Source organism: Henckelia pumila, chromosome 3 (assembly GCF_033568475.1).
Source record: "Henckelia pumila isolate YLH828 chromosome 3, ASM3356847v2, whole genome shotgun sequence".
NCBI classification, from domain to species: domain Eukaryota; kingdom Viridiplantae; phylum Streptophyta; class Magnoliopsida; order Lamiales; family Gesneriaceae; genus Henckelia; species Henckelia pumila.
In genome coordinates this window covers 101,348,981-101,370,237 of record NC_133122.1, presented here as the reverse complement: position 1 = coordinate 101,370,237, position 21,257 = coordinate 101,348,981, and the positions used below count along the sequence as shown (strand labels likewise).

The following is a 21,257-nucleotide window of genomic DNA, read 5'->3' as shown; positions in this document are numbered from 1 at the left end:
TATCTTATAGATGGTGCATGATAATTGTTTATATTAGCTTAAGAATAGAAGATTAGAACCGAGGCATCACATTAAGTGGTATCAGAGAGATAAGTTCCTGGATTTTGTTCTAAAAGTGAGCGGGGAAGATCGAGTCCGCTTGACCTTAATTTCTCGCATGTGCTTGATTAATTCTCTGATTAAAGAATATGCGAGCATGCTTTATTGATTGAAAATTATTTGAATTACTTGACTCGGTGATTTAAATAATAAAGCATGAGTTAATTGAGATATGAACTGTATTCATGCATTTGATCTGAGTTCCATCTTTGAATCGAATAAGAAGATCAGAGGTTTTGAGACACTAAAATGATGAGATGTGAATTGAATTATCCGTGTTTTAACCCTGTCATTTCAGATGGGTACTCGAAGAAGGCTAGACATGAATACTCCAAAAATTATCCCTACGACAGAAACTCCACCGGTTACGAATCCTCCGTTGGTTCTGGGTAATAGAGCGGTGGTACAGATGGATGATTCGATCACGCCTATGGAAGCCTTACTGAAGAGGTTCCAATCTTTTAGGCCGCCGTATTTGAATGGGAAGGAGAATCCGGTCGATTGCTGATAAGTGCATTTTGTATGCATTATTTCATGTTACTTTTATGTCTATTTTGCGTGCATTCATATTATTTTTATGTATTTTTATGTGTTTTAGTGCATGTGTGTATATTTCACTCCTTGGGTTAATTTTATAGGAAAATATATTTTTGAAGAGTGAATTACGGACCAGCTTTGTTCAAAAAATCAAATTTAAATTTAGAAAGCTCCAAATCCAATCTTTACCGTTCAGATTAAATTTCAAGATGTTTGAAAGCTTTTGTCCAAATTTCAGCTCAATCTGACGGCTAGATCTTGTGATATGAATTTTTGAAAATCATCGTTCGGTGCAGAATTTTTGTACTGCGCGCGCGCGAGTTTCGTGTCCAGGCCTCTGTTTTTATGTGTTGCGCGCGAGCGCGCGCGTGTTCGGAGGTCATATGTGTTCCAAAGTTCCAGAACGCGCACAACACAGAGGAGGCGGCTACAAGGCTTGGGAGAGAAGATTTCTTCTTTCTTTTCTTCTTTTTATTTTTATTTTTGAATTATTGTTTTTAATTATTGAGTAGTTTATTTTCAACCAAGACGGCGTGATTGGGCCGAACAAATTTATGTAAAAAACTTGGATGTTTGTTTGGGATTTTTTAGAGTTGATTTTATTTTATTGATTGTCAGATTTATATTTGTCTTGTGAATAGTCTGATCAACTGTTTGCTTGCATGTTAATCAATTCCAAATCGACAGAGAAGTTTTTGATTTTGATCACTCTGATAATTAACATATTGTAAAACCGACTAGAAATAAAATTCGGTTTCAGTGTGCGGTTTAGGTGTAAACTGAATTTTCATAAATATTTAATGCATTCAAATTTGATTAGAATTACGAAAGATTAGTTCATCAATATTTGAATAAGTTTGATTGTTCTAGAAATAGACCTTTGAACAAATTAGGAGAATTCGCGTGAATTAAGATTAAATCTGAGTCCTGAATCGACTACATGTTACGTGATTTGTTCGGTACCTACGTGTGTCTTGGTTGTCTTTGTCTTAATTATTTTTATCTTCAGTTATTTTTATTCTTATTTCTTAATCATTTTTTATTTTATATTATTATTTTATTTAATTCAAAATCCTTCTATTATTATGTCTAGATTAAGTAAAATAATTAATTCTTGAGAATTGACTGCAGTCCCTGTGGGATCGATACTTGGACTCTCTGTCCACTTTACTATTACTTGACCTGGTACGCTTGCCAGTAGATTTATATCACACCGATTTAGCCGGTCAAGTTTTTGGCGCCGTTTCCGGGGACTGTTTAGTTAATATTAGGATAGATTATTTGCTTGAGACTAGATTTTTTTTTTCTTGCATTTGTTTAATTATTTATTTTAATTTTAATTTTATTCTCTTTTGCTTGTGAGGTACTTGGAGATGGACCATCGACAGGTGTTCACAAGATTTGGCCAACAATACTTGGAGCCTTTCTATGCTGCTTGGGGGAGATTCAATGATTTGGCGAACAAATTTCAATGCCATCAGTTTTCGACTTACACCCTCACTAAAATTTTTTATGGTGGTTTGGATGAGATTACAAGAAGTTGGGTAGATTCTGGAGCTCTGGCTACTGGCAGTCAATTGTTAAGAAGAGATGAAGACAGTGTGATGCACTTGTTGAACGATATGGCAGATTTTGACTACCATTGGCATTGTGATCCTTCACTGCAGGATTGGAGTCACCAATATCCTCCAGATATCAACTCTAAAAATTTTGCGAACCAACCACCAGAGCATCAAGAAGAGTGTATAGGGCATTCCGAAGATTATGTGGCTCAGTTGGAGAATTTTTTGCGGCAACAGACAGAGACAAATCAATTTTTAGAAAGCTGCATAAGTCTTTTGGATGAACAGATTGCGCTTATTAGAGAACCAATTTTGGATATCTGCCAATTGAGTGAAGTAACTGAGCCAGAGCATGAAGAAATCATTTTTGAGGAATCTTCTTGTAAGGATGAGCCAAACATGATAGTGGAGGAGGAAGAACCATTCAAGGAGAGAGATTTTACCTCATCAGTGGTCGTTCCATGTACACCGTTAGAATATACTTTCTTGCCATTGACGTCAATCCCACAGTATTCCATCCTCTATGACCTTCAGCCTAGATTCTGAGTCTCCTTCCAAAAGAAAAATTTCAGAACAAGTGTTGTTGGACCGACGAGCTTACAAAGTATATATCACGCCAAGCTTGAGGGTGAAGGAAATCAACACCCATACGTAGAGTTGTATGATTCTTACTATGGGCGGCAACCGCTCTTTGATGGTTGCTTCTGCATAGTCGGGCATTAGACTATAAATTTAGCGCTGACTGGGAGGCAACCCAGTGTTCTTTATTTTTGCTTTTTATTTTATTTTTGGTTTTTGTTTTTGTTTTTGTTTGATTTTTGTTTATTTCCCATGCCAGTTGGTCGTGCCTGCCGATATATACAATCTGCTACTGCTGTCCCAGCTGATACTATCAAGAAGGAAGAGGATGCATCGAAAACCAGGGGAGTGTTATTTTTTTTCTCATTATGTTTTTGTTTGTCTTTGCATTTGTGGGTTTGTTATGCATTCTGTTCATTGTTCTGAAGCATTGAGGACAATGTTTTGGATAAGTATGGGGGGGTAGACTAGTATTGCATTGTCTATGTGTTTGTGTTGCATCTGTCGTGTTTCGTATTTCTTTGCATACAGTTTATTTTTGTTGTTGTTTGCATTGTTATGAGTAGGATGAATCATAATAGCCAATGATGATGAAGTTTATTTGAAAAAAATGGATTTTTGAAAAAATTTTGCTCTTGACTGGACATGAGAAACTATAGGTTGAACCGTGAATATTTTTAAGCACTAATGTTAGACCAGTGAATTGTAGCGAAAGATTTGATGAAGTTTCTATCTGTTTGACCATTGCACGGCAATAGGTGGTTTGTGGATCTTGATTGTGTTCTATGAATTTTGATGAGGCTCTAGTTTACACTTATGATCTTGGGCTCACCTAGAAAAAATTTATATACAATTCCATCCGGACCTTGAAAGGATTAAAATCCTAAAAAAAAATTAAAAAAAATTAAATTTAAGGCTAAGTATGCGGATTCAATGGGATTGATGCTCCATCCGGGCTATAGACGAGGGGATTAGAAAGAAAAAATAGAATGATTTTTCGTATCCTAACCAGTTATAGCTAAGTCAGCGGGTAATTATTGGGGCTAATGCAATACCGGGTGCAAAATCCGGAGGTGTGTAATTCATTATCTCAAGGGAGGTGGGTTTAGTCTAGAGGTCGTTGGAAGGAATGGGCACTTGAAGAGTGAAACTTGCACTGATTTGTCATAGGTCGCCAAGCAGTTTTGAAACGAATTCGGTCTAAGTTATATGAAACTGGAATGACATTTCACACACACACGTTCACGTTAAACCGAAGATGTATTATGAAAAGTTGAGAGCATGTCTGTGTTTTTTGTTTTGTGATTAAACTTCTCAGAGGCTTTGCACATTTATGAATTGTCCTTACTTATGTTTTTGTTTGCATTTTGTTTTTGCATGTCTTGCTCGAGGGCGAGCAAGAGTTAAGTATGGGGGTGTTGATTAGTGCATTTTGTATGCATTATTTCATGTTATTTTTATGTCTATTTTGTGTGCATTCATATTATTTTTATGTATTTTTATTTGTTTTAGTGCATGTGTGTGTATTTCACTCCTTGGGTTAATTTTGTAGGAAAATATATTTTTGAAGAGTGAATTACGGACCAGCTTTGTTCAAAAAATCAAATTTAATTTTAGAGAGCTCCAAATCCAATCTTCACCGTTCAGATTAAATTTAAGATGTTTGAAAGCTTATGTCCAAATTTCAGCTCAATCCGACGGCTAGATCTTTAGATATGAATTTTTGAAAATCGTCGCTCGGTGCAGAATTTTTGTACTGCGTGCGCGCGAGAATCAAGCTCGCGCGCGCGCAAGTTTCGTGTCCAGGCCTCTGTTTTTATGTGTTGCGCGCGCGCGCGCGTGTTCGGGGGTCATATGTGTTCCGAAGTTCCAGAACGCGCACAACACAGAGGAGGCGGCTACAAGTCTTGGGAGAGAAGATTTCTTCTTTCTTTTCTTCTTTTTATTTTTATTTTTGAATTATTGTTTTTAATTATTGAGTAGTTTATTTTCAACCAAGACGGCGTGATTGGGCCGAAAAAATTTATGTAGAAAACTTGGATGTTTTTTTGGGATTTTTTAGAGTTGATTTTATTTTATTGATTGTCAGATTTATATTTGTCTTGTGAATAGTCTGATCAACTGTTTTCTTGCATGTTAATCAATTCCAAATCGACAGAAGAAGTTTTGATTTTGATCACTTTGATAATTAACATATTGTAAAACCGACTAGAAATAGAATTCGATTTCAGTGTGCGGTTTAGGTGTAAACTGAATTTTCACAAATATTTAATGCATTAAAATTTGATTAGAATTACGAAAGATTAGTTCATCAATATTTGAATAGGTTTGATTGTTCTAGAAATAGACCTTTGAACAAATTAGGAGAATTCCCGTGAATTAAGATTAAATCTGAGTCCTGAATCGACTACATGTTACGTGATTTGTTCGGTACCTACGTGTGTCTTGGTTGTCTTTGTCTTAATTATTTTTATCTTCAGTTATTTTTATTCTTATTTATTAATCAGTTTTTATTTTATATTCTTATTTTATTTAATTCAAAATCCTTCTATTATTTTGTCTAGATTAAGTAAAATAATTAATTCTTGAGAATTGACTGCAGTCCCTATGGGATCGATACTTGGACTCTCTGTCCACTTTACTATTACTTGACCTGGTACGCTTGCCAGTAGATTTATATCACACCAATTTAGCCGGTCAATTGCGAGAGTTGGTTGGAGGATATTGATCAGCTCTTAGAGTCGCTTGACTACTCGGATGACCGCAGAACTAGACTGGTAATTCATCAACTATAGGGAGTGGCAAAGAGTTGGTGGATGACTACCAAAAGATCCAAAGAGAATAAAGGTACGATAATTACTTGGGCACTTTTCAGAGCAGAGTTCTATAAGAGATTCTTTCCGGTTTCCTATCAAAAGGATAAAGGTGCCAAGTTCGAAAATTTGAGGCAAGGTAGCATGAGTATTGAGGATTATGTTTCAAAGTTTGACAGTTTGTTGAGGTTCGCTCCGCATATTGCCGACAACGAGGAGGCGAAAGCAGACCAGTTCATTAATGGGTTGCACCTTGACATCTTCATTCTGGTAAATACTGGGAGGCCAGATAATTTTTCTGATGCGATGGATCAGGCTAAGGGAGCGGAAGCAGGACTGATGAGAAAGAGGGAGAATCAGTACCAGCCTCAACAGCAGTAGCAGAGGCAGTATCAGAATCAACAGCAGATGATTGAGGGTGGTAGCAGTGGTGGTAGCAAGAAGAAGTATTTCTGTCCCAAAGGGAAATAGTTCAAGAAGTCGGGAAGCACTTCTTCGAGCTCGAGTGGCTCAAAACAGTTCAGTTCTGGACAGGGTTCAGGATCTTCTGGAGCTTTGTGTAGCAAGTGTGGAGGACGGCACTCCAATGAGCAATGCAGAGGAATTTTTGGGAACTGCTACATCTGTCAACAGACAGGACATTATGCGAGACAGTGTCCTCAGAAAGGTTCTGACCAGACTCAGAGTGGGAATACCTCTTGACAGTCATCTCAGCCTGGTAGGCAGGCTACTGCAGTTCACTCCTTCCAACCACAATAGCAGAACCGTCAGGGAGGTAATCAAAGTTCGAACCAACCTTCCCGACCACAGGCTAGAGTGTTTGCTCTGAACGAAGATGAGGCTCAAGCTACACCGAATGATGTGATTACAGGTAACTGTAAGATTTTTGGTTATCCTGCATTTATTCTGATAGATACAGGTGCATCTCATTCTTTCTTATCTGAGAACTTTATTGTGATGCATGCCTTGCCTGTTGAGCCTATGTCTACTTTTGTATCTGTTACTTCACCTTTGGGTGGAGGTATTGTGTCAAAGTATAGCGACCCTACCCGAATCCACTACCTAATCAGAGTGATTAGCGCAAGAAACAATAATTAAAGCATTAAATAGCGGATAATTCCAAAGTACAACAAATCCAATCGGCAGAATACAACCGACGATAGAAACAGTGTATAATTCTTTATACAACCAAATCGAAATTAGGGTATCAGAATCCCTAACAAACTACCTCTGCACGGTAGCAACCTCAACCCTGCTGGGAACCACCGGGACTGTCCAGCCTCAGACCTGACCCACCACAAGGTGTCCCAAAACATGAAACATAAAGGGCGTGGGCGACTACGCTCAATACGGAAGCAATGATATAAATACAAATATGAGCATGCACAAGACTTTAAAAATCAGGGTTAAATCACTTTACTCATGGTGCCTGGAATACACAGTACCGGGCAAGAGAGCGAATCCGTGTGGTACTCGTATATTCCCAAGACACGAATCCTCAGGAAGAATCGCCTCGACTGATGGAAACTGTCATGACTTACATCATACCCGATGCAGTCTCCGTAAAAACATATGCATGTGCTAAAAACAGTAAAACATAGCCAATACAGCACATACATCATGCATCACACACACATGTATAAATATCATGCCGGCTATCTCGGTCAGTACTTACGTACCTCTAACACTGCAGGTCAACTCCTAGCACACCCATCTAGGTCCAAAGCCTACAAGTCTGCTCTACTGCGTCTACACATGCAAAAGTCCATGCATCACTATAAACGCTCTAAAAGCCTTAACTAAGCTATTTCATACTCCTAAATATTTTTAGGAAGCCAAATTATACCTTAGTCCGTCATCAGCCCGCTGGTGTAGAATCGCCTCAAAACTTAGGCACACCTCCGCTACGACGCCGGGATCGCTAGGCAACTTCCGAATTCCCAATAGTATGCCTAGAACTCCGTAGATCTAAGTAAGAAGGTTCAAAAAACAGAGGAAAGGAGGGGAAATCGGTGCACAGAATGAGGGCTCGGACCCTTTATTTATAGACGGCGATCGGAATGTCCGATCCCTCATCGGAACGTCCGATCGTGAACGGAGCATCCGATCGTGACATCGGAACGTCCGATGTCACCTCACGTGCATAAGCAGTGATGTCATCTTGCTGATGTCGGTGATGACGCCAGCCCTAGCCAGAACGGTACGTCCGATCCTCCAACGGAATGTCCGATCCCGATCGGAGCTTCCGATCTGTGCTTCGGAGCTTCCGATCCACTTCAGTAATTAATTTCCTTAATTACCTTGATTAATTGTGGGTCACTACACAAAGAATTTGGTTAAGAACTGCGAGTTGAGTTTTGATGGGAATTCGATTGAGTGTGACTTTATTGTACTTAGTCTGTCTGATTTTGACTGCATTTTGGGAATAGACGTGTTGACTGAGTACAGGGCTACCGTGGACTATTTTTAGAAGGTAGTTCAGTTCAGAGCAGATATGGCAGATGAATGGAGATTCTTTGGTAAGGGTTCTCGTTCTAAAATTCCTTTGATATCTGTCTTATCTATGACTAGATTATTACATAGAGGAGCCGAAGGATTTCTTGTTTTTGCGATCAATATTCTGAAGTCTAACCCTGAGCTGAACGATATACCAGTGGTTAGGGAATTCCCTGATGTGTTTGCAGATGAAATTCCGGGATTGCCACCGATTAGGAAGATTGAATTCGACATTGATTTGACGACAGGTACTCAACCAATTTCGAAAGCTCCGTATCGAATGGCCCCGATCGAATTGAAAGAACTGAAGGAGCAATTGGAAGATTTGATTTCCAAGGGATACATTAGACCGAGTGTGTCGCCTTGGGGTGCTCCTGTTCTGTTTGTGAGAAAGAAGGATGACTCTATAAGACCCTGCATCGACTACCGCCAACTGAATCAGGCGACAGTTAAGAACAGGTATCCTTTACCTCGTATAGATGATCTTTTTGATCAATTACAGGGTTCGTGTATTTATTCAAAGATATATTTGAGATCGGGATATCACCAGCTGAGAGTTCTTGAAGAGGATGTTCCTAAGAACGCATTTAGGACAAGGTATGGACATTTTGAATTTCTTGTCATGCCTTTCGGTTTGACGAACGCCCAAGCAGTCTTTATGGGATTGATAAACCGAATCTTTCAGTGTTTTCTTGATGAGTTTGTGATTATTTTCATTGATGATATCTTAATCTATTCTAAGAGTCGTGCCGAGCATGAAGAGCATCTGAGAACAGTTTTGCAGATTTTGAGGACAGAACAGTTATTCGCCAAGCTTTCGAAGTGTGAGTTTTGGCTTGATAGAGTTGTCTTTCTGGGGCACATTATTTCAGGAGAGGGGATTACTGTTGATCCCAGCAAGATAGAAGCAGTGATGAACTGGCGAAGGCCGACTTCGGTGCCTGAGATCCTTAGCTTTATGGGTTTAGCAGGGTACTATCGCAGATTTATTCAGGGTTTTTCTTCTATTGCGAAGCCTATTACCCAACTGACTCAGAAGAATGCTCTTTTTCTGTGGACAGATGATTTTGAAGCCAGTTTTGTTGAGTTAAAGAAGAGATTAACCAGTGCTCTGATTCTTTCTATTCCATCTGGTTCTGGAGGATTCACAGTTTATTGCGATGCTTCTCATCTAGGTCTCGGATGTGTTCTTATGCAGAAGAAGCACGTGATAGAATATGCGTCGAGGCAGTTGAAACCGCACGAGACTCGCTATCCAGTTCATGATCTTGAACTCTCTGCTATTATTTTTGCCTTGAAGATCTGGCGTCACTATCTCTACGGTGAGTCTTTCGAGATCTTTTCTGACCATAAGAGTCTGAAGTACTTGTTTTCGCAGTCAGAATTGAATATGAGACAGAGAAGATGGCTAGATTTGTTGAAGGACTTCGACTGCGAGATTAAGTATTATCTGGGGAATGTCGCAAGCTTTGCTCTTTATCTCTTTCGACGATCGGTGTTTCACTTCTGGGTTGGAGTTTGAGTCAGATTGAAATCCGATCAGAGTTTGTGCAATTCAGGCCAAGCCAGAGTTGTTTGTGTCGATCAGAGAAGCACAAAAATCAGATGAGATTATTCAGAATTCGATAGAGAAGGTAAGATCAGGACACCAGTCTGAGTTTCAGGTCAGAGATGATGTTTTATTTGTGAATAGCCGTATTGTTGTGCCTGAGATTGATGAGTTAAGACAGCGTATTCTGAGAGAGGCTCATTGTAGTCGGTTCAGTGTTCATTCCGAAGGCCGAAAGATGTATAACGACATGAAGAGTCAGTTCTGGTGGAAGAAGTTGAAGAAGGATGTGGTGAGGTTTGTATCCCATTGTTTGAACTGTCAGCAGGTTAAAGCCGAGAGAAAGAGACCAGGTGGGCTTTTTCACAGTCTGTCTATTCCAGAATGGAAGTGGGATCACATTTCGATGGATTTCGTCACAAAACTACCCCGATCGGTTCGAGGATACGATGCTATTTGGGTAGTGATTGATAGGTTGACAAAGTCTGCTTGCTTCATTCCTTATCGGATGACGTACCGCCATGATCAGATGGCTGATTTGTATGTCAGAGAAATTGTCAGATTGCACGGGGTACCAAGATCGATTGTTTCTGACCGAGATCCTCGGTTTACTTCTCATTTCTGGCATAGTCTACAGGAAGCTCTTGGTACTCGTTTGCACTTGAGTACAGCTTATCATCCTCAGACCGACGGTCAGTCTGAGCGGACAATTTAAACTCTGGAGGATATGTTACGAGCAGTGGTGCTTGACTTTGGCAATACTTGGCAAGATTCTTTGCCTCTCGTCGAGTTTTCGTACAACAACAGCTTCCAGACGAGTATAGGAATGGTACCCTTTGAAGCGTTGTATGGAAAGAAGTGCAGATCTCCTCTGTACTGGGATGGGATGTCTGAGTCCCCAGACTTGGGACCAGATATGATTTGGGATATGGCTGAGTAGGTGAAGATTATTCGGTTGAGAATGAAGACTGCTCAGGACCGACAAGCGAAGTATGCAAATATCCATCGCAGACCTCTATCTTTTGATCAGGGAGACCGAGTATTCTTGAAGATTTCTCCGTTTAGAGGTACTGTTAGATTTGGGAAGAGAGGGAAGTTGTCACCTAGATTCATCGGTCCGTATGAGATTTTACAGAAGATAGGCGATCTAGCCTAGCGATTAGCACTTCCTCCTTCTTTATCTGGAATTCACGACGTATTTCACGTCTCAATGTTAAGGAAATATCACCCCGATCCTTCACATGTTCTTCAGCCTGACGAAGCCGAACTTGATGAAACTTTGAGTTATTTCGAGAGAATGATTCAGATCCTTGATAGAAAGGAGAAACAGCTCAGAACCAAATTGATTCCTTTGGTGAAAGTTCAGTGGAGTCATCACGGAGTCAAAGAAGCGACTTGAGAGACAGAATCTGACATGAGACAGAGATTTCCTGAATTATTCATCTGATGTGAGTTCTTAATTCTATTCTGAATTCTTAATTATCTTCTTATGAGTTGATATTGATGATTTCGAGGACGAAATCTTATTTAAGAGGGGGAGAATTGTAACGCCCCATTCTTATTGAGTTATTCCGTGATTTCAGAACTAGAGAGCCGAACTTTTACTTATCAGGGTCTATTTTGCAATTTTTGGAATTTTCAGGGACTGAAATGCAAAAATTAAGTTTGTAATAATATCTAAGGATTGACTAAGTCCTTGAATCTTTCATTGTCTCCCCCATCACCCTCTCAACCGTGTTCCCTCCATGGAAGACGCTCAAAGTGAGTTCCAAGCTTTGTGATTTCGATTCTAGCTCAATTCGTCCAATAGAATTGATTTCTGACTTGATATCTACGATCACAGCGACGAGTGCTCCGTTTGGAAGTAAGTATATCTTAATTCTGAGAAGTTTGAGTTTTTCGATGTTTTTAGAATTTGTTTATCCTTGGAGAGGATGATTTTGAGTTAGCAGTGATCGTATATCTAAGACGGTTCAAAGATCTAACGACGATCGGATTTGTTATGATTTTTCTTATTATTTTCGAAAAACCTTGATTATCAAAGCTGCATTTTTGATTTGATCAGTTATAGCCGTTATGCCGTCAGTTTGAAGTTTGAACGCCGTTTTTATGTTTTGAGTTTGATATCGATTTTGATCACCATGACTTCTTCTGATAGATTGAATTGAAGTCCTGGAAGTTGAGAGCCTTACAGCTTTGATCAGTTGGAAGAGTTGAGCCGGTATAGTGTCGATGTTATTCTTTATTTCTCGATGGATTTGGATAGATTTTGATTGAAGGAACTTTGATTGAGAATTGTTGTCTTACAGATCGACGACGGTGAACAACACGAAGAAAGGTATAAGATGACTTTGGAATGGTATAGGACGATTAACTCGAATCCGGATTGATTCGAGTGTCCTAGAAGAAATCACATATTGCATGCCTATGTGCTTATGTGCTTATTTGAATATATGTCTGAATTGTTATTTGAATGCATTAGATTCATGTGCATTCATATTGAGCCGAATTGATTATTCTTTTGAATTAGACGATCTAGAGATTGTAGTCGAGTGACTTGGTAGGCGATTTACTACTTCGTTGTTTAACTCACTATAATGCTCTGGAGTCTAGAGGATTAAAATATGCCTCGTCCACCTCGAGAGGGAAGTCGATGTGATTGTAGGATGTTTTAACCTCGGGATCCCAAACCAAAGAAAGAAAGAAAGAAGAATTACATTTGATTATCTGCGTCTGATAATCCAGAAGTTTTAATGACATGCATATCATTTTAATTCAGCATTTGATTGGATTAAGTGATTATATGAAGAATGAGTTCATGTTATGACTTGATATGTTTATTTGATAGCATGTTAGTCTCTTTTACTGGGAATATCAATTCTCACCGGATTATCCGGCTGTTATCTTTGTTGTATGTGTACTTGGCAACAGGTGTGGAAGGTACCAGTCAGAGACCTCGTGGATAGAGGATCGAGAGATAGAAGTGAGGCTTGGTTTTTTAGAAGTCGAATGTATTCGAACTTTTGATGTTTTGTAATGCATGCGAATCTAGTTATGTTTTGAAGTAATTACTAGACTCAAACCTTGGCTGTATCTTGTTGTATCGAGTAGTCGAGATTATGTTTGAATTTGGATTAATGCATGTTGTTATAATTATTTATTGGATTGAGTTTGTAAGGAAAGGCATTCCATGTTCTGAAATTTTCTGGGCAAGGGGGTGTGCTCGATCCTAGGTTATTGTAGGATCGAGCGCGACCCCTATGATTTCCGAGGCAGAGAGTTTCACAAAATGGTGCGCTCGATCCTGGCTTTTTTACCGGATCGAGCACGGCCCACTGCTTTTTCTCGGCAGGGAGTTTTAAAATTTGGTGCGCTCGATCCTGGACTTTTATAGGATCGAGCGCAGCACTGTTCATCAAAAAAAAAAAAAAATTATTTGTTGCCTTATCTTATAGATGGTGCATGATAATTGTTTATATTATCTTAAGAATAGAATATTAGAACCGAGGCCTCACAGTCACGAAGCTACCGTTATCTGTTCGAGGATGAGATGCTGTTTGGGTAGTGATCGACCGATTGATGAAGTCTGCTTGTTTTATTTCGTGCAGGATGACTTATCGTCATGATCAGATGGATGGGTTGTATGTTCGCAATGTTGTGAGATTTCATGGGGTGCCGAAGTCGATCGTTTCAGACAGAGACCCTAGATTCACGTCGCACTTTTGGCACAGTCTTCAGGAGGCACTTGGTACTCGATTTCATCTGAGTACAGCTTATCATCCTCAGACCGATGGACAGTCAGAAAGGACTATCCAGAGGTTAGAGGATATGCTTCGAGCAGTAGTGCTAGACTTTGGAACTAGTTGGCAAGATTCTTTGCCTCTTGTCGAGTTTTCTTACAACAACAGCTTCCAAGCGAGTATCGGCATGGCGCCTTTTGAGGCTTTGTACGGCAAGAAGTGCCGATCTCATTTGTTTTGGGATGATTTGTTCGAGTCACCTGATTTGGGACCGGATATGCTTAGAGATATGGCAGAGCAAGTTAAGATCATTCAGTTGAGAATGAAGTCAGCTCAAGATAGACAGGCGAAGTATGCGAATGTCAGACGTAGACCTCTGAGTTTTGAGCAGGGAGACCGTGTATTTCTTAAGATTTCTCCTTTCAGAGGTACGGTTAGATTTGGTAAGAGAGGAAAGTTATCTCCGAGATTCATCGGGCCGTACGAGATTCTTGAGAAGATAGGCGATCTTCCCTAAAGACTTGCACTTCCTCCGTCTTTATTTGGTATTCAAGACGTTTTTCACGTCTCTATGCTGCGGAAGTATCATCCAGATCCTTCTCATATTATTCAGCCTGACGTAGTTGAGTTAGACGATACTCTGAGTTATTTCGAGCGACCGATTCAAATCCTTGATCGGAAGGAGAAGCAACTCAGAACCAAGTTGATTCCGTTGGTGAAAGTGCAGTGGAGCCATCATGGCGTCGAGGAAGCGACTTGGGAGAAAGAATCCAACATGAGACAACGTTTTCCTGAGTTATTCGGATGACGTGAGTTCTTCTTACTGCCCTTAGTTCTTTATTCTATCTTATAAGTTATGATTCTTATTGATTTCGAGGACGAAATCTCTTCTCAGTGGGGGAGAATTGTAATGCCCCATTTTTATCTTAAATGAGTTTATTTGAGTTAATCGGAGATTGCAGAGTTCACGAGCCGACATAATTTTGATCAGGGTCTATTTTGCAAATTTTGGAAATTTCAGGGACTAAAACGCAAATATTGAAATTGTTATATTATCTACACTTGTAGACTTAGTCCACTCTCACCATCACCTTCCCCAACTCGTTATCCTCCATTAGAGCCGCACCCTTCTCATTCCAAGCTTCCAGATTTCTGTCCAAGCTCGATCCGGCCGTTGGAATTTATTTCTGAAGTTAGTTTAGCGATCACTACAATGAGAGCTCCGTTATACCATATGTATTTCTCCGATCAGATACGTTTTGTTTTTCGGATGTTGTTAGAATCGATTGAGATTCGAGTATGTTGTTCTTGACAGAGTTCTGATCGTTTATTATCTGTCGGTTTTGAAATAGAGCGACGTTCGGAATTGTTATGATTTTTTGTAGCCATTTTCGAAAAAGAGGTTTTGAGATGTGTTGTAATTGCCTTGTTATTGTTGTATTAGCATTGATTCGAGTTGTTACCGATATTGAACTGCTGTCTGCATTTCCGGTTTGATCATTTATAGTCGTTATGCCGCCGATTTGAGTTTTGAGGATTTTGAACCGTGTTTGAGTTGTAGAACTTTGGGCATTGGGTTTGTTCGTTGTTGTTGATCATCTTTTGTCTCCATACAGATTCGTTTGGAGTTGTCGAGATAGAGAAGCAGCAGTCGATCGTCTAGAGTTTGACGAAGAATCGGTAAAGAGATTACCTTGAGCCGATATTGTTGTTAGGTTGTATAGTTTCTGATATAACCTTTTTATTGTAGCTTATCCAGAGTTGGAACTACTTGCATTGAAAGGTAAAAACAGTCATCGTTAGCGGGATAGCATACTCGGGACAGTTGGTTCTCGAGTTTCCATTAAAATCACATATTGCATCGATACTTGTTCTAGTATGTGGAAGTTGTATTTTGTTGATTATTTGATTGTATTTTTATGGCTAAATGCCTTATGTTTTCATATGCATTCATATTGAGCCAGCACTATCGTTTCAACGGGCAGAACAACCCTTTTGTTAGACGTTTGGGAGCTATAGTCGAGTAGCCTAGGACGTAGTCATTGCGCCTAGTGCTAGCATACTCATTATAGTTTCTCAAAGTCTAGAGGAGTGGGATACATGGCACCACCTTGATTGGGAGGGTCGGTGGGTTGTTTACGTGATCTCGTACTCGGGATCCCAAAAGCAGAGCAGCAACCTCTTGTTTATCAGAGTTGATATACCTGTTTTAAAGACATGCATATCTTTTGTTTTGTGTTGATTATGTTGTCTTGCAAGCATGTGGTTGACTTATTACATGTATTACTTGTTATGTTGTTTTAACTGGGAATATCATTCTCACCAGAGTTATCCGGCTGTTGCTTTGTTTTGTGTGTGTACTTGGCAACAGGTGGGGCAGGATCAAGTCAGAAGAGGCATGGTTAGATTCTAGGGCAATAAGTAGAAGTGAGACTCGGTTTAGAAGTCGAATCAGCATGCCAATCTATTTTATGTTTCATAGCATGTTTAGATTCGAACTCGTCGTTTCTGTTGTATCGATCCTGCGAGTATCGTGGACTGAAGGTTGTCGTTACATGTATTATGAACCATGTTATGTTTGAATGTCGTTTTGGTCATGTATGCATGTTGAGAATGGATCGGTTTTATATTGGATTGGTTGAGCTAATTGCTGTTTTTTTTTACTCAGTTTTGGTCTCGCTCGAGCGGCAGTTGGTGCTCGCTCAAGCGAGCGTTTTTCTGTGTGTGAGACAGAACCCTGCTCGCTCGAGCGAGGGTGCTTCCCCGCTCGAGCGAGATTTTTTTCGGCAGGCGGGCAGAACATTGCTCGCTCGAGCGGGCGTGTCTTGCCGCTCGAGCGAGGATCTTTAAAAAAAAATAAAAAAATTCATTACTTTTAAATCTTGGATCTTGTTTGCTTATTTTATTGTTCAATCCGAGTTTAGTTGATGTTTAGAACCGAGGTCTCACAGTATGTATAGGTGTATGTAAGTATAGTTGGGTGTGTGTGATTTTTTTTTAAAAAAAGGTGCTACTTACTTTAAAAAAATGCTACTCCCTTATAAAAATTCTTTCACTACACACACTATTTCTTTCAAATTCTTGATGTTTAAAAATTCAAGTATTGAAATAAATAATTTAGTTTTCGCTAGTCCGGGTTTGAAATTTCTAATTTTTGGAAAATTCTAAAGTAAGCTTAAAAATTGCCGCAAAGGCGATTTTGTTCACCCGAAGAAATCTTAAAATTAAATACTTGAATTATTTTCCTCAATTCTCATAAATGTTAACTCTCGCAATAAAAATTAGGAATTTTTCGCCGAAATCCACCATCGCCGTAAGCCGGAATCGGAAGTCACTGAACATAAGAATTTCAAGAATGATTAACTTAAATATTCGAACAACTTATATTTTGAAGGAATTTAAACACTAACTTAGAATTAAAATCAATACTTAAATATTTTGATGTCACATAAATAAATAAAATATTTAAACAATAAACAGAATGATTAAAATAATTTTAAACAAACTAGGCTAACGTTTAAAAATAATTTAAATAAATACGCAAACAGAAATAAAACCATTAAAATGATTTGGACAATTAAAAAAAGCATTAAAATAAATAATCTAGACGTTTAAAATAATTTAAAATAACTAATCACTAAACTTAGGCTATTTAAAATATGTAGTGACCCTTAACCGGATCACCTACTAAACAGAACATAGGCATGCAATTAACTTAATTAAACAGATATCAGAATAAAACTGCGGAAACCAATAACATTATACAATCCCAAGTAAAGGAATCTGTAATTATCCAATAATATACAACCAAATCGAATAGCTGTATAAACCCAAACAACAGTAATAAAACCTAGACGAAGCTCCAGCTGGCCAACCACTGACTAGCCCCTCCTGGATCCACCCTCCTCGTCCAATCGCAAACCTGCCCCATGGAATAGGGTGTCCAGAAAATACAGAGTACGAGACGTGAGCATAAAACGCTCAGTGCGAGAGTATGAGTATACATGCATGCAAAGTGAACTCCCTATAGACTCGAGGTCAAGGATCAGATAATAGAGACAGACCGGGCCCTGGTATGTAGCACGCTGTGCCGTCGCTTCAGGAGGTGGCTCCCATACCGAGATAATTGTGGATACGCCGGACCCAAATCGATGGAAGTCCATCCACTAACAGGATAGGGTACAACCCTACTACAGACATCTCGAAGGAGATACAGCAAGATGCAAATGAATGCAGCATAATATCAAGGCATATAAATCATGCAGTCATATAATACATGCATACTCAGTCAGGATATCTCGAACAGTACTTTCGTACCTCAATACAGTGAAAGCTCTACCAACTCTAGGTCCATGCCTATAGTCTGCTCTATACTGCCAAATGATACTACTATCATTAAAGTGCTCTAAAAGCCTTAACTAAGCTATTGCATACTCCTAAATATTTATAGGGAGCAAAAGCTATACCTTCGTCCGTCGTTAGCCCTTTGATGTCGATGCCTCCAGAACTTGGGCACGACTCCGCTACGACTACCGAACGCCTCTCCGACCTCTGGACCAAGCCTAAGAAGACCAGAACAGCTCCAAAAGGACTAGAAAGGAAAGGAGAACTCGGAATTGGCAAATGAAAGTGAAGTCTCGGCCTTCTATTTATAGACAACGATCGGAACTTCCGATCCTTGATCGGAACGTCCGAACCTCGATCGGAACGTCCGATCCTGCCATCGGAGCTTTCGAAGATCCTGATCTGCCACGTGTCAAAATATCACTTGATGAATTCGGATAGGGGTGATCGGAGCCTCCGGTCCTGATCGGAGCTTCCGATCCAACCACACGTCATGCCTGACGTAATAACATCGGTGCCTCCGATCGCTCATCGGAGCTTCCGATCGTGCCTTCGGAGCTTCCGTTCCGTCCGATACCTAATTCAATTAATTAGCATTATTCCTTTAATTACTCAATTAGGGCACGGGCTACTACATTCTCCCCCACTTAAGATATTTCGTCCTCGAAATCAGATCTTAAGTACCGAATGCAAATACAGAAATCAGAAACATTCTTTTATTCAAATCAAACGTTTACAGAGTTTGCAACTGAATACAACTTAAAGAATGAAATCAAAACAACTCAGGATGGTCTTTACGCATCCTGTCCTCAAGCTCCCAAGTAGCTTCCTCAGTGCCTCGGCGCTGCCACTGAACTAAAACCAAAGGAATGACTTTGTTCCGTAAAACCTTATCCTTATAATCAAGGATGCGAAGAGGTTTCTCAACATAAGTCAAATCCTTGTCTACCTGAACCTCAGACCACTGCAGAATATGAGATTCATCCGCCACATACCGTCGCAACAGAGATACGTGGAACACGTCGTGAATACTGGATAGATGCGGTGGCAAAGCTAGTCGATAAGCCAAATCGCCAATGCTCTCCAAGACCTCAAACGGACCGATAAATCTGGGAGACAACTTGCCCTTAAGGCCAAATCTGAGAATCTTGCGGAAAGGTGACACTCTCAGAAACACTTTCTCCCCGACCTCGAACTGCAAGGGCCTACGCCTGATATTAGCATAACTGGCCTGACGATCCTGTGCAGTCTTAATCCGTTTCTTGATCTGATCAACAATGTCTATCGCCTGCTGGATAAACTCCGGTCCTTCAGCCTGTCTCTCCCCCACTTCTTCCCAGAAGAGTGGAGTACGACAACATCGCCCATACAACGCTTCAAAAGGTGCCATCCCAATACTAGTGTGATAGCTGTTGTTGTAAGCGAACTCGATCAACGGCAAATGATCCTGCCAGGCTGAACCAAAATCCATGACGCACGCTCTAAGCATATCTTCTAACGTACGGATAGTGCGCTCTGACTGCCCATCAGTCTCCGGATGATAGGCTGTACTCAAACTGAGAGTAGTACCCATCGCACGCTGAACACTCCCCCAGAATCTAGACGTAAACCTGGGGTCCCGATCGCTGACAATGCTCACAGGCACTCCATGAAGTCGGACGATCTCCTGAATGTACATCCGTGCCATGCGATCCACAGAGTACTCTCGGCTATAGGCAATGAAATGCGCTGACTTGGTGAGTCGGTCCACCACCACCCAGATAGCATCACAGTTCCTCGGGGATACCGGCAAATGGGTCACAAAGTCCATAGTGATAAACTCCCATTTCCATTCAGGAATAGGCAGACTGTGAAGCAATCCTCCAGGTCGTCGGTGCTCTGCCTTGACCTGTTGACACACCAAACATCTCGAAACAAACTGATAAACACTGCGTTTCATTCCCTTCCACCAGAAACGAGTACGTAGATCCTTGTACATCTTGTTGCTCCCAGGATGAATACTCAACTTAGTGCGATGTGCCTGAGATAAAATCTCCTCTAGCAACTCTTCATCCTGTGGAATCACAAGCCTACCAGACAAACACAGAAAGCCATCTGACTGATAATGAAATCCAGACGAGCTACCCTCGTTAGCTAGACGAGCTAAACGCTGGGTCTTTGAATCAGACATCTGAGCATCTCGGATCCGTGAGTACAAAGCTGGCTCAGATAATATCGCAAACATCTGGATACTCTGCATACCTTTCTTATGCTTGAAGGTAAAACCTGAAGTACAACAGTCACAGATCGCACTAGACATCGAACAAGTCTGAAGTGCGGATAGTCGCACCTTGCGACTCAAAGCATCAGCGGTGAGATTAGCAGCTCCCGGATGGTACTTAATCTCGCAATCATAGTCCTTAAGCAAGTCCATCCAACGTCTCTGCCTCATGTTCAACTCCGCCTGAGTGAACAAATACTTGAGACTCTTATGTTCGGTGAAGATCTCAAATTTCTCGCCATAAAGATAATGACGCCAGATCTTTAAAGCGAACACAATGGCTGCCAATTCCAAATCATGGACTGGGTAGTTGTCCTCGTGAAGCTTCAGCTGTCTAGAAGCGTATGCGATCACATGCCCATTCTGAGTCAGGACACAACCTAACCCCTGAAGAGAAGCATCCGTGTAAACTACATACCCTCCAGATCCTGACGGTAATGCTAACACCGGCGCAGAAGTCAACCGCCATCGAAGCTCACGGAAATTCTCCTCACACTCGGAGGACCACTCAAAATCCACACCCTTCCGGGTAAGCTGCGTCAACGGTCGAGCTAACTGAGAGAAGTTCAGAATGAAGCGACGATAATACCCTGCTAGACCCAGAAAACTACGGATCTCAGCAACTGTAGTCGGACGCGACCAATTAAGTACCGCTTCAATCTTGCTTGGATCAACAGAAATCCCCTCCCTGGATATGATATGGCCAAGAAAAACCACTCTATCCATCCAGAACTCACACTTGCTCAGCTTGGCGTACAATTGCTCATCTCGAAGAGTCTGCAGTACCAACCGCAAGTGAGAAACATGCTCTTCCGTATTATGCGAATACACCAAGATGTCGTCAATAAAGACCACGACAAACTTGTCCAAATACTCCCTGAAGACACGGTTCATCAGATCCATGAATATAGCCGGCGCATTAGTCAAACCAAATGGCATCACTAGGAACTCGTAATGCCCATAGCGAGTACGAAATGCAGTCTTGGCTACGTCCTGATCACGGACTCTCAACTGATGATACCCAGATCTCAAGTCAATCTTGGAGTAAATTGATGTGCCCTGCAGCTGGTCAAACAAGTCATCAACACAAGGCAACGGATATTTGTTCTTCACAGTGACTCGATTCAGCTGCCGATAGTCAATGCACAGCCGCATCGACCCATCCTTCTTCTTCACGAAGAGAACAGGAGCTCCCCAAGAAGATACACTAGGACGAATGTACCCCTTGTCCAAAAGATCCTGTAGCTGATTCTTTAACTCAAGCATCTCTGACGGAGC

At 40.6% G+C, this 21,257-nt stretch overlaps 1 protein-coding gene across 1 annotated transcript; it reads left to right on the top strand.

Moving 5' to 3' along the window:
* The first annotated feature begins 5,593 nt into the window (after window positions 1-5,593).
* On the top strand, window positions 5,594-8,650 carry LOC140889266 (uncharacterized). The gene is made up of 6 exons (XM_073296981.1): window positions 5,594-5,860; window positions 6,054-6,308; window positions 6,401-6,461; window positions 6,504-6,624; window positions 8,162-8,334; window positions 8,589-8,650. Exons 1-6 carry the CDS (start codon window positions 5,594-5,596, stop codon window positions 8,648-8,650), a joined length of 939 nt encoding a protein of 312 aa, XP_073153082.1.
* Window positions 8,651-21,257: the final 12,607 nt, after the last annotated feature.